This window comes from Phycodurus eques, chromosome 6, assembly GCF_024500275.1.
Source record: "Phycodurus eques isolate BA_2022a chromosome 6, UOR_Pequ_1.1, whole genome shotgun sequence".
Lineage (NCBI taxonomy): Eukaryota > Metazoa > Chordata > Actinopteri > Syngnathiformes > Syngnathidae > Phycodurus > Phycodurus eques.
In genome coordinates this window covers 9,114,685-9,127,389 of record NC_084530.1, presented here as the reverse complement: position 1 = coordinate 9,127,389, position 12,705 = coordinate 9,114,685, and the positions used below count along the sequence as shown (strand labels likewise).

Below are 12,705 nucleotides of genomic sequence, written 5' to 3'. Positions count from 1 at the left end.
TAGAAAAATTATTTTCTAAGGGGACATTTATGAGTATTAAAAATAACATCTAACCTATTATTATTAGCATAGTTACAATTTTCTTTAAAACAGTTTTTTTCATCTTCGCCTTCTATAACATCTCATGAGAGGGAACGCCAATTCATCGTACTGTATTGATTCTGCATGGAGATGAAATTAATGAATATTGCCACACGATGTCACTGTTTCACTGTCAAATGATTTGACATGCGCTGCATTATGAGTGCTAGCCAACCAAATAAAAACACGGTGCTCATTTTATTAATTTTTTTTAATTTTTCATTTATTTCAAAAACCACCATCCACACCAACATGTGAACTAGCTAACGCAAACTCAGAATCAAACAATAATCTAAATAAAATGGAGACAAGTGGACACACAAGGCCGCAAGGGTCACTCAATTACAAATGTTTACACCCATAATTAACATTTGTTTTAAATTACATCAGCTGCCCATTTCTCCCAATCCTTCAATTCGAAATAAATATTTAATTTTAATTTCAGCAAGCAAGCTATTTGTCCCTGACCCTTCCCTCTCCAGCCTGATGCAAATGCTCAGCACTGTATGGAGTGCTGCTGCTATCTAGTTTGTAATCAAAGACAATGTTCCCTGAAAAGAACATTACAAGATCAAACCAGGATCAGTGCAATGACACACTTAAATGTCTAAATAGTCCAATTAAATCCTCATCTACATCTGCTTCAAAGCTGGTTTGAACGTCATCTATTTAAACTTTACCTCAATTAAATGCATCTGCCTGATCAGAATGTCATGTTTGTTTTGTGCTATGGCCAAATTTGTGAAACATTCCAAACTTGATTTTAGAAGTTTATGTGCACCTGTGATCATCTGCCAGGCATCTCATTTTAAACCTCATGTTTAAACTTCTTTAAGAAACAACAAACAGGACCTGGATGGAAGTATAGGCAAGTCTGTGCTGCATTCAAAACAACAACAACAACACTGTCATATATGTTTGGTAGAACTCCCAGCTTGAAGGTTTTAATGTGGATAATGTTACCATGTAATATACACACACATGGAAAAAAAAGTAATTCAAACATAATTCAAACGTACATCGGTTGCACATGATTGAAATGTGTTAAACAGATGCACATTGTACTTTTTCCAAGGAGAAGAGAGGAAAATTGCATCAGTTTACCACATTTCAATCAAGTGCAACCGATATAGATGATCAAATTACTTTTTTTCAGCCCACTTGTTAATATTTTGTACGTCATCCACAAATCAATTGAAGCGAAAGCTACTCAGGTGGTTTTTGACATGATCAATGTTTTAATAAACACAATTGAACCTCCAAAGTGAAAAGCCATCCATTCTGTGACACTTGTTGACTTGTTGCTCTAATTTTAGAACTTTTTTTCCCCCCCAAAAACAAATGAAATAAGCACTGCCAATTTGTTCCTGGCTCAAATTGTCATCACCATAAAACTTTTATGAACCAGATAGGGTAACACGTTAAGATTAACAAGTACAGCGAGAAACTGAACACTGAATGAAAAAACTAGAGTCAAACTACTCACCCTTTGAAGACACCTGGCAGGCACAAAATTGAGAGGGTACAGGAAGGTGTTTACATTGGGATATTGACAACTAGCCATGTTTTCTCAGTATTGCTGGAATTAAAATGTGTTGTGTGTTTGTCTGTCAACAGGCAGCATAAGAACACATCTTAACCTTTGTGTTTGTTTCATCTGTAAGTAACTGACAGTCAACGTGGTTGGTTGTGAAGTAGAAAAAAAAAAAAGATTTTCAACAAGAATGTGCCATTCATGTTCATGTTCGTTATTAGCCATTATGGCTATTGCAGCACCACTTTAAAATCTTATTAGTAAACTGAATTGAATATATGTAAGTGATATTTAAATTTAATCTGATACTGTACTGAGCAAAAAGACACACGAAGTTAAATTTCCAATTCTATAATTATCATTACACTTTTCCTCTTTGCCATCACTGGTAACCAAAAAAAAAAAAAAAAAAAAACCAAAGAAGAAGAAAAAAAAAAAACACATTTGGACTGGAGTAATTCCTATAGATGCGTACTACGCTGAAATCTCGAGTGAAATCACACTAGTTTTATGTTTTGTCTGACTTTGACATTTTATCCTGTCCAGGATTATGGTTGAACTGGAGCCTATCACAGGTGACTTTGGGTGAGAGGTGGGTGGGGTACACCCCAGACCGGTCGCCAGTCAATAACAGGATCCTACAGTATTTATAGACAGACAACCAGATTCATATTCAAACCAAGCATGTCTCAACTGTGAGGCATGAACTCAAACTGGGATGTGTCGGCTTTATTTTAGCAAATTTCCTCAAATATTTTGTCTGAACTTCAAATTATACCACCGTTGGGATGTTCTACTTTGGAGGTTCCACTGTATAGTGTAGTCTGACAGTAAAGTCCCTAACATTTCAGCTTGTTAAAGTTTATCAATAAAATAAAATAAAATTCAAATTAGTTATTCACGACCAGATGAACATGGACTATTTCACTCATACGCTATATGCCATTGCTTTTGTTTTGAGTATTTGACTATTGTTGCTGGGAACTAACTACCGTGGTAATGCAGATTAACGCATGGGTGGCAATGTCCAAACAAGTCATTTACAACACATGAATAATAATAATAATTAAAATAAATTCAACACAACAGTATAAATAGGGATTGCCAAAAGAGGCTGTTTCAAAAGCTATCATTCGGAGACGGTCCAAGAAGTCAAGGCACTACAGTTGCTATTAAAAGACTCTAGATGGCAGCACTGTATGGTTTGTTTGCACAATTCAAAAATCCCAGCATATAAACATTCAATGATCAATTATCTCTCCTTTTTGCATGCACTGGATGTTTTAGTGGACACTGGAAAAAAAGTCCATAAAGAGTTGTCTCTGAACCCTGAATTGCACTTGCATGTCAGAGATGATGTGCAAAGTCATCCGGAGAGGCTGTTGGACCCTTTGAGGTCAACTGGGGGTCACAAGGGGACGAGGTGGACTTTTAAAAGAGGGTGTGCGGAACGCAAAAACAGGAGGCTGAGGGATGTGGGGAGGGGGAGAGTGGGTCCTACACATTTGTCCGACACTTTGGGAGGATGGGTCCTCCTTCAAGCCTTCTTTTTCTCACTGTGGATGGAGGGATAACATGTGAGAGACAAGGACAACATGAGAAAAAGGGACAGAGGGTGAGCACAGATGGTAGGCACTTACAGTAGGTGAGAGGGACCTTTGCTACTCCAGGGTTCACACGCTTTTTTCAACATCAATTTCAAGCACTTTCACTATTACTTTTCAGGCTTGTCCGCCACATCATTAACTGATGCATGAATAATAGAGATGTACAGTATAGACACAAAAGGATCATTTTATAACGTCAATCAGGGCTTCCCTACCTGTTGTAAGTACGAGATAACATTTCAGGGGCTGTGAAAACTTGGATTTGGCAATGTTTATTTACTCATTATTTGTGCTCACCTCTCCTTGAGCCGTCACCTTATCGTGGTGGAGGGGTTTGTGTGTCCCAATGATCCTACGAGCTAAGTTGTCTTGGGCTTCACGCCCCTGGTAGGGTCACCCATGGCAAACAGGTCCTAGGTGAGGGGCCAGACAAAGCACTGCTAAAAGACCCCTATGATATAAAAAATATGAATGGATCGAGGTTGCCCTTGCCCGGACGCGGGTCACCGGGGGCCCCCTCTGAAGCCAGGCCTGGAGGTGGGGCTCGGCCGGGCACAGCCCGTAAGGGAAACGTGGGTCCACCTTCCCATGGGCTCACCACCTGTGGGAGGGGCCATAGGGGTCAGGTGCAGTGTGAGCTGGGCAGTGGCTGAAGGCAGGGACCTTGGCGATCCGATTCCCGGCTACAGAAGATGGCTCTAGGGACGTGGAATGTCACCTCTCTGGGAGGGAAGGAGCCTGAGCTGGTGTGTGAGGTTGAGAAGTTCAGACTAGATATCGTTGGGCTCGCCTCCCCGCACGGCTTTGGCTCTGGTACCAGTCCTCTTGAGAGGGGTTGGACTCTCTTCCACTCTGGAGTTGCCCTCGGTGAGAGGCGCCGAGCAGGTGTGGGTATACTTATTCCCCCCCGGCTCGGCTCCTGTATGTTAGGGTTCACCCCGGTGGACGAGAGGGTAGCCTCCCTCCGCCTTCGGGTGGGGGGACGGGTCCTGACTGTTGTTTGTGCCGATGCACCAAACAGCAGTTCAGAGTACTCACCCATTTTGGAGGCCTTAGAAGGGGTGCTGGAGAGCTCTCCCGCTGGGGACTCCATCGTTCTGCTGGGGCACTTCAATGCTCACGTGGGCAATGACAGTGAGACCTGGAAGGGCGTGATTGGGAGGAACGGCCCCACCGATCAGAACTCGAGTGGTGTTCTGTTATTAGACTTCTGTGCTCACCATGGTTTGTCCATAACGTGCACCATGTTCAAGCATAAGGGTGTCCACACGTGCACTTGGCACCAGGACACCCTAGGTCGCAGTTCGATGATTAACTTTGTGGTTGTGTCATTGGACTTGCGGCCGCATGTCTTGGACACTCGGGTGAAGAGAGCTGTCAACTGATCCCCACCTGGAGGTGAGTTGGCTCCGATGGTGGGGGAAGATGCCGGTCCGACGTGGCAGGGCCAAAAGTATTGTGAGGGTCAGCTGGGAACGTCTGGCAGAATCCCGTCAGAAGGATCTCCGGCAGAACTTCACCCACGTCTCGGAGGAGGCGGGGGACATTGAGTCCGAGTGGACCATGTTCCGCACCTCTATTGCCAAGGCCGCCGACCGGAGCTGTGGCCGTTAGGTAGTCGCTGTCTGTCGTGGCGGCAATCCCCGAACCCGTTGGCGGTGAGGGATGCTGTCAAGCTGAAGAAGGAGTCCTATCAGGCCTTTTTGGACTGTGGGACTCCTGAGGTAGCTGATGGGTACCGGCTGGCCAAGCAGAATGTGGCATTGGTGGTCGCTGAGACAAAAAACCCGGGCGTGGGTGGAGTTCGGTGAGGCCATGGAGAACGACTTCCGTGCGGCTTCGAGGAAATTCTGGTCCACCATCCGATGTCTCAGGAGGGGGAAGCAGTGCACCATCAACACTGTGTATAGTGGGGATGGGGCGCTGCTGACTTCGACTCGGGACGTTGTGAATCGATGGGGAAAATACCTCCTTAAAACACGCCTTCTCATGAGGAAGCAGAGTCTGGGGTCTCTGAGGCGGGCTCTGCTATCTCTGGGGTTGAGGTCACCGAGGTGGTTTAAAAGCTCCTCGGTGGCAGGGCCCCGCGGGTGGATGAGATTCGTCCGGAGTTCCTAAAGGCTCTGGATGTTGTGGGGCTGTCCTGGTTGACACGCCTCTGCAACATCACGTGGACATCGGGGACAGTGCCTCTGGATTGGCAGACTGGGGTGGCGGTCCCTCTTTTTAAGAAGGGTTTGTTCCAACTACAGGGGGATCACATTCCTAAGCCTCCCCGGTACGGTCTATTCAGGGGTGCTGGAGAGGAGGGTCCGTCGGGAAGTCGAATCTTGGATTCAGGAGGAGCAGTGTGGTTTTCGTCCTGGCCGTGGAACACTGGACCTGCTCTTCACCCTCAGCAGGGTCCTCGAGGGTGCATGGGAGTTCGCCCAACCAGTCTACATGTGTTTTGTGGACTTTGAGAAGGCGTTCGACCGTTTCCCTCGTGGAGTCCTATAGGGGGGTGCTTCCGGAGTATGGGGTACCGAACCACCTGATATGGGCTGTTCGGTCCCTGTACGACCGGTGTCAGAGTTTGGTCCGCATTGCCGGCAGTAAGTCGGACTCGTTTCCGCTAAGGGTTGGACTCCGCCAAGGCTGCCCTTTGTCACCGATTCTGTTCATAACTTTTATGGACAGAATTTCAAGGCGCAGCCGAGGCGTAGAGGTGGTCCGGTTTGGTGGCCTTAGTATTGCATCTTTGCTTTTTGCAGATGATGTGGTTCTGTTGGCTTCATCAGGCCATGATCTCCAACTCTCACTGCAGTGGTTCGCAGCCGAGTGTGAAGTGGCTGGGATGAGAATCAGCACCTCTAAATCTCAGACCATGTTCCTTGGTCGGAAAAGGGTGGAGTGCCTTCTCCGGGTCAGGGATGAGATCATCCCCCAAGAGGAGGAGTTCAAGTATCTTGGGGTCTTGTTCACGAGTGAGGGAAGAATAGAACGGGAGATCGACAGGCGAAACGGTGCAGCGTCTGCAGTGATGCAGAATTTGTATCGGTCCATTGTGGTGAATGAAGAAGGAGCTAAGCCGAAAGGTGAAGCTCTCTATTTACCGGTCGATCTGCGTTCCTACCCTCACCTATGGTAAGGAGCTGTGGGTCGTGACCGAAAGAACAAGATCCCGAATACAAGCGGCCGAAATGAATTTCCTCCGCAGGGTGTCTGGGCTCTCCCTTAGAGATAGGGTGAGAAGCTCGGTCCACTGGGAGGGGCTCAGAGTAGAGCCGCTGCTCCTCCGCATTGAGAGGAGCCAGATGAGGTGGCTCGGGCATCTGTTTAGGACGCCTCCTGGACAGCTGCCTGGTGAGGTGTTCCGGGAACGACCCAGGATACGCTGGAGAGACTACGTCTCTCGGCTTGCCTGGGAACGCCTCGGGATCCCCTCGGAAGAGCTAGAGCAAGTGGCTGGGGAGAGAGAAGTCTGGGCTTCTCTGCTGAGGTTGCTGCCCCCGCGACCCGACCTCTGATAAGGGGAAGACAATGGATGGATTGATAGATGGATATTTGTCCTAATTATTTTCTAAAATGTATTTAATTAATTTTAAAATTACTTTTGTAGGGAGTGCAGGCTTGGAAAACGCTGGAAACCACTTGTACAAACAGAAAACGTTCTGTTCCCTCCCATTATAGCAAGGGAGAGGGAAAATTAACATGTTTTAATTGAAGTTTTAGATGTTTTATTGTTTTTTCCTCAAGTAAATTGTTTATCAAACTATTTGTGTATGTTTTATTATTTACAAAAAACATGAATTAAAAAACCCTCTGCCAACAAAATGTGTGCCACTTTTGATGATAAATTAAATTGCTTACACTTACAGCATTTAACTGTGCTAAGTGGTGAGCCAACAAAAACTGACCCATTTTGGGTCCTGATTCTAACTTTGGGAAATCCTGATCAAACAAGCACACTATCTTTTCAACTAGCTATTGATGTTGTAAAATAAAACATATGATTCCGTCTTTTAAAGCACTTTATCTTGAATCTAAGCATATTCAAGTCCTGAAAAGCATCAATAAGAACCCTGTAGTAGCACCTCTTCACCTTAAACTCAAGTAGCGCAATGGTGGTCTGAGAGGAAAGTTGGAAAAAAAGGAAGATAAAAAAATCTGCTCCAAGTCAATGAAAGATTCAAAGAGGTAAAGAAAAGAGTCATGCAGTAAAATGAGATTTCCAGCAAAATGTAATGCGAAAAACAAAAACAGCTCAAGAGCAGGAAAAGAAAAAGTTCTTTAATTCCGTATTCCAAGCTTTTTTTTTTTCTGTATTCCAAGCTATTCATATGCAGTGTCCTTGAGGGTCTCGAAAGGCATTTACAAATAACATTTATTATTATCATTATTATGTCCTCACTAAACACAACGTGATTAGCTATTCCTTCCTGAACAAGAAACTGACAGAACAAAGATTCTATCATATTTTTCTGTCATTGATAATTGTTCCTTTCCTTTTAATCTTTGGTTGAAGGGCTATGGTCTGAGTGTTGTTAATGTTTATCATTATTGTTATTTTCTTTATTTTAATTAATTAAGGCAAATGTTTCGACTTTTCTTCTGAGTTAAATTAACGTCATATTAAGTTTTTGCACCATGAAGTGGTGGTGTTGTAAAAAGGTAAATGCATGGTTTCTGTGATCCACCAACTTTAAAGAGTTGCTGTGTAGGTTTTCCTAGCGACTTCAAGAGCAAAGATCAAAATTGAGCATTTTATGATGAAAGTTGCGGCTGAAGCACAGTAGCACGACTTGAGGACAGCGCAAGAACGTGCTGAAAGGAGCTCAAGAGAAGGAACGGAGACTTTGAAATCAGGTGACGGCAGTTCCAGTGTTGTGGAACAAAATAGGAAGCTACTGTCAGAGGAAAAAGCAAGATTGAAGAGCCACACTTGTTTACTTAGTCTTTGACTTGAACTTTTTTCCAAAGGCCCGCTCCAGCTCGGGGACAGACAAAGTGAGGGTAAAGGAGCCATCGGATTCTGACCTGACAACCCGAGCTTCAAAACGAGAGGAAGAGAAAAATAGTTATGTCAAGAAATATGTAGCTTCGTGTCGGAATTGTCGCATATACAAGCAATAAAAAGTATATACTACGAATATACTACTGCCTATGAACATAAAGATCTTTGTGGTGGCTGGCAAATGACTATTAATTCATCCCTTACTGAAAGTGCACACGGGCAATGAAGTAACTCATCTCGTGCACTATTCCTTTTTTTGTTGTTATCTTGCGCTGATGTGTTTTTTTTCTTTTAAACCATGACACTGATGTCATGGTTTAAAAAGCTTTTGTTTTGGTTTGCCTCAGCTTTCAGACCGCACTGAGTGTAGTGGCTGATGACATCACTCGGATTCATCTGTTAGGATCTCATCAAAGTAAAAAGTGGGAAGATTAAGTGCAGATAAAGTGGCAGCTTTGGTGAAATCTAACTACTAACGCTGCCAAATGCACAATTTTACAGAGTGGTTGTATAACCAGTGAGGTCACTCAAACAGGAGTGAAAAAAAAGGGCTTATCCTTAAATGTTTGAGGAGTGGTGATATAGGATCAAGTTATCATGTTTGTTACAGTCTGGTGTCAGCCACAAAATTAGGTACACCCGCACAAACTATCGACAAGGCCCGTATCACAAAATGTCTAGCATTACAAGAATAATGCTCATTTTGCCTGACACATCATGTTTGTAACACGCTATTATGGTTACCATATTTAGCATTATGTCAGAATATTAAAATCACATCTCAAATAAAATAATTTCAAACTACATCACCCATTATAAACTATGAACCAGAAGGACCTCTCTAAAAGGATCAGCAAAACTGATCGTTGTTACTTTTGCCAAGGAATTGCGTTTGTTAGTTGGATACACAAGTACTTTGTCAGAGAACAATTTAACAATTTAGTAGCTTCTAACTACTCAGGATGGGTATTTGACTAAATAAACTAATTTAGGAAGTGTTTATAAAATCCATTTTAATTTCAAAATGTATTTCAATATTAATAGGATTGTAGAATTACTGTTATGAACTTCTGTTTGCCAGCACCTCTGCTCCCAAGTACTGCACAACATTTTGTCAAATCCACTCAATCGACCAAATTTTGAATCAAGTAAAGCACTTCTAATTGTCTCCACAGAGGCATAATTTTATTTTACAGTATTTTATTGTACACTGTACAAGATCTCAATAGATTGTACACAGGGGACCTAACGTTGTGGCCATCAAGTGTAATGGTGTGTAGAAGTTTGTATAAATTTGTGAATTGCCTACCAAGGTCATTGTTGTTCATCATGGCGTTGGAGCCTCGGAGGCGTGGGCCCTGCTGGGTGAAATGGTAGCCAAACTTCAGCAAAGTGGTGTTTTTCTCCAACATGCTGGCTATCTCCATCTCCACCTTATTGCCTAATGGCTGGCTCTGAAGATGAAAGATCCAAATCATTTGTTAAAGTCTGAACAAAAAAAATAGCAGATTCGAAATCACGGTAAAGGTAAACTGGCTTGTAGTAAGGACAATGGCAATTCTGTTAACCTCATTAAAGCTTAAGCTCACCTACTTCAGCGGTCAATAATAATGGCAGACAAGCCAACACACCGCTAATGTTGAGTTAGCATGAGCATCAGTCTGAATGTAACTGTTCAGACTAGCGCTTCTCATGGCTGCACAGCTTCCAGTACGTTACAATATGTGGATGTTAGACTTTCTTTCCACTCAGATTTCAACCTCTATGTGCTGCCATGCCAATCTAATATTCAGGGGATTCAGAATGAGTTGCGATGGCTTTGGAGCGATGCCAAGTAGGGTTGGGCATCGTTTGAATTGGAGCGATTCCGGTTCCGATTCCAGTTCCTTAGTTCGATTCTCGATTCCGATTCGTTTAGGGGGCTGGATCAAAAATGTTTGCATGGTTTAAATAAAGGGTGTCCAAATTCTCAAGGTTCTTTAGAACCAGTATCAATATAAAACCTATGAACTAAAAGGCAATGTGTCTGGAACTAACCCAATTGACTTAATATTCATTAATTAATGTTTCAGCTAAAAGTTAAATCTAACATTGTTAGTTATTTGAACTGTTTTTACTCTTCTATTTTATTGCTTCACTCACCCAGTTGACTGAGAGTTTAGTTCAGTGACAGCATTACAGCAACGCTATATAGCTGTCCCTGTATTCTGTTTCATCACGTCAAAATGGTTTGGATGTGCAAATTTTAACCTGACTTACGCACCAGAACTCAGCATTTTGGCACGAAAAGTAACTCACACGGCACCGGTGATTTGTTTTTGTTGTTTTTTTTTTTAATGGATGGAACCAAATTCTATATAACGCAGATTCCTTTCCCTACCCACCGATGAGGCACAAGGTTAGTGTTTGTGATACTGTAAGACGTTTATGTGAATTTTGTCCCAATTCATTGTGATATGAAATTGCTACGGTGAAGTTTTAGCCCAATGTTAAGCTTTATTTTTTTCCCCATCGGCGCTTGCATTGGTATGAAGCTTAAAATAAACGCTAAAAACCATCAGTGCAAAGTGGAGGCAACCGTTTACCTTGTTAACTGTCTCAATGTTGGCATAGATGTATTTCATTGTTTCACTCACCCAATTGACTGAGAGTTGACTTGACTGAAGGTCCGCACGGTATAGGCTGAGGCTCGGAGCGCTACACATCGGGAAAAACGAATTTCCACAATATAATCTTATTCCAAGTGTTGCAATGAGGCGACTGGTTATTTATTTATTTATTTTTTTCAATTAGTTAAGACACAATTCTGTCCGGCGCCGCTGCCGTTGGGCACAAGCATGTCATCGTGCCTGTTCTTTGTTGGTTTACGCCGCTTCTTCGTTGCTTTTCGCCACTTCTTCGCGGATGGAGGACTAGGCATCGAAACTGGGAACCGAAATTTTTAAATTTGAACGGTTCCAGGAGAAACGGAACGTTAGACCCGTTTCCAATCGGTTCTTGATGCCCAACCCTAATGCCAAGCCCATCACACCTCTCAGGAACATTCTGAATATTTTGTCAGGAACATTTTGATTTTGTCAGCTAGCAAGCCCACAATAATGTCACCTTTTGTTCATGCTCTAATTAGGTGGTCAGAGGAAATTATATCTGTAGCCAATGCACACATTAATATATTTAATAATCAGCATCTCTGGCGGCACGGTGGACGACTGGTTAGCACATCCGCCTAGCACATCTGCCTCACAGTTCTGAGGACCGGGGTTCAAATCCCAGCCCCGCCTGTGTGGACTTTGCATGTTTTCCCCGTGCCTGCGTGAGTTTTCTCTGGGTACACTGGTTTCCTCCCACATCCCAAAAACATGCATGGTAGGTTAATTGAAGACTCTAAATTGCCCATAGGTGTGAATGTGAGTGTGAATGGTTGTTTGTTTATATGTGGCCTGTGATTGGCTGGCAACCAGTTCAGGGTGTACCCCGCCACTCTCCCAGAGTCAGCTGGGATAGGCTCCAGCACGCCCGCGACCCTAGTGAGGTGAAGCGGTACGGAAAATGGATGGATGAATTAGCATCTCTGGTGAGTATTATGTATTAAAAACATTTGTTTTTGTCATATTATTGGATCAAAAATGATTCTTAACTTCTCCAGATGAAGTGGATGACACAGTTCCCTTCAGTACCTGATTGTCAATCTTGAGCTCCAATAGTGTCGTGTTGTACTGCAGTGACTCAATGAGGGCTAAGATTCCAGTCCCTGTTATGAAGTTTGACTCAACGTTCAGGCTTTTCAATGTGGTGTTAACCTTGAGCATCTCCGCCAGGGCCTGATAAAACACACACAGCACACATGATTAATGTTCATTTTGTTCTTTTCTTTGGCAACATTCACACCGTAACCTGTCTATGCTTTACAAAAGTCAACACGCAAGCATGAATCAAAGCATGAACTCTGCGTCTGTTTTGCTTTTTCTAAGGTTGTGTGTTGGTTTTATTGTAACACTTATTCCGGAATTTAAAAAAAAATAAATTAAAAAAAAAAAAAAAAAAAAAAAAAGAGAGTAGCTAAGATAAATGTCCTTTAGACCACCCTGCAACGATAGCCGCTAACTAGCTAGCCGCCAAATGGCTAGCTGCTCTACAAGTCATAACTTGTATAAATTTTACATAAGAATGTTACAATGTTAGCAAAATGTCCTAGTTTTAACACTAACGTATTACATTATTTCCTATCAACAAATTAGCTTTAGAATTCAAACATATTGGCACTTGCCAATATCCCAGAACGGTTCCCATTTTGGTTTACGTACAGTATTTGACATTTAACTTCAATACATTTAAGTGTAGAATGCCAAACATTTAATTTAACTTTTCACGAAATCATATATACATCACAGTTTTCACAAAAAGTTAAGGATATTCAGCTTTCAGGTGAATTTTACGAATGGACCTAAAATGCATGATCTGTGTTTTAGATTATATTTTGTTTAGTT

General features: G+C 42.7%; 1 protein-coding gene across 3 annotated transcripts in view; it reads right to left on the bottom strand.

Annotated features, from left to right (window-relative positions):
* tmod1 (tropomodulin 1) overlaps positions 1–12,705 on the bottom strand; it is a 68,452-nt gene that overhangs the window by 31,019 nt on the left and 24,728 nt on the right. The window contains exons 10-13 of one of the 3 annotated variants that reach the window (XM_061678731.1): positions 11,896–12,039; positions 9,528–9,672; positions 8,155–8,254; positions 145–3,171 (exon numbers count right to left, since the gene is read on the bottom strand). In XM_061678731.1, coding sequence (XP_061534715.1) covers positions 3,153–3,171; positions 8,155–8,254; positions 9,528–9,672; positions 11,896–12,039 — 408 coding nt within the window. In that variant the 3' untranslated portion in view covers positions 145–3,152. Of the gene's footprint in view, positions 1–144; positions 3,172–8,154; positions 8,255–9,527; positions 9,673–11,895; positions 12,040–12,705 lie in introns of those variants that run through there. The other 2 variants (XM_061678732.1, XR_009768716.1) reach the window with 2 other exon arrangements.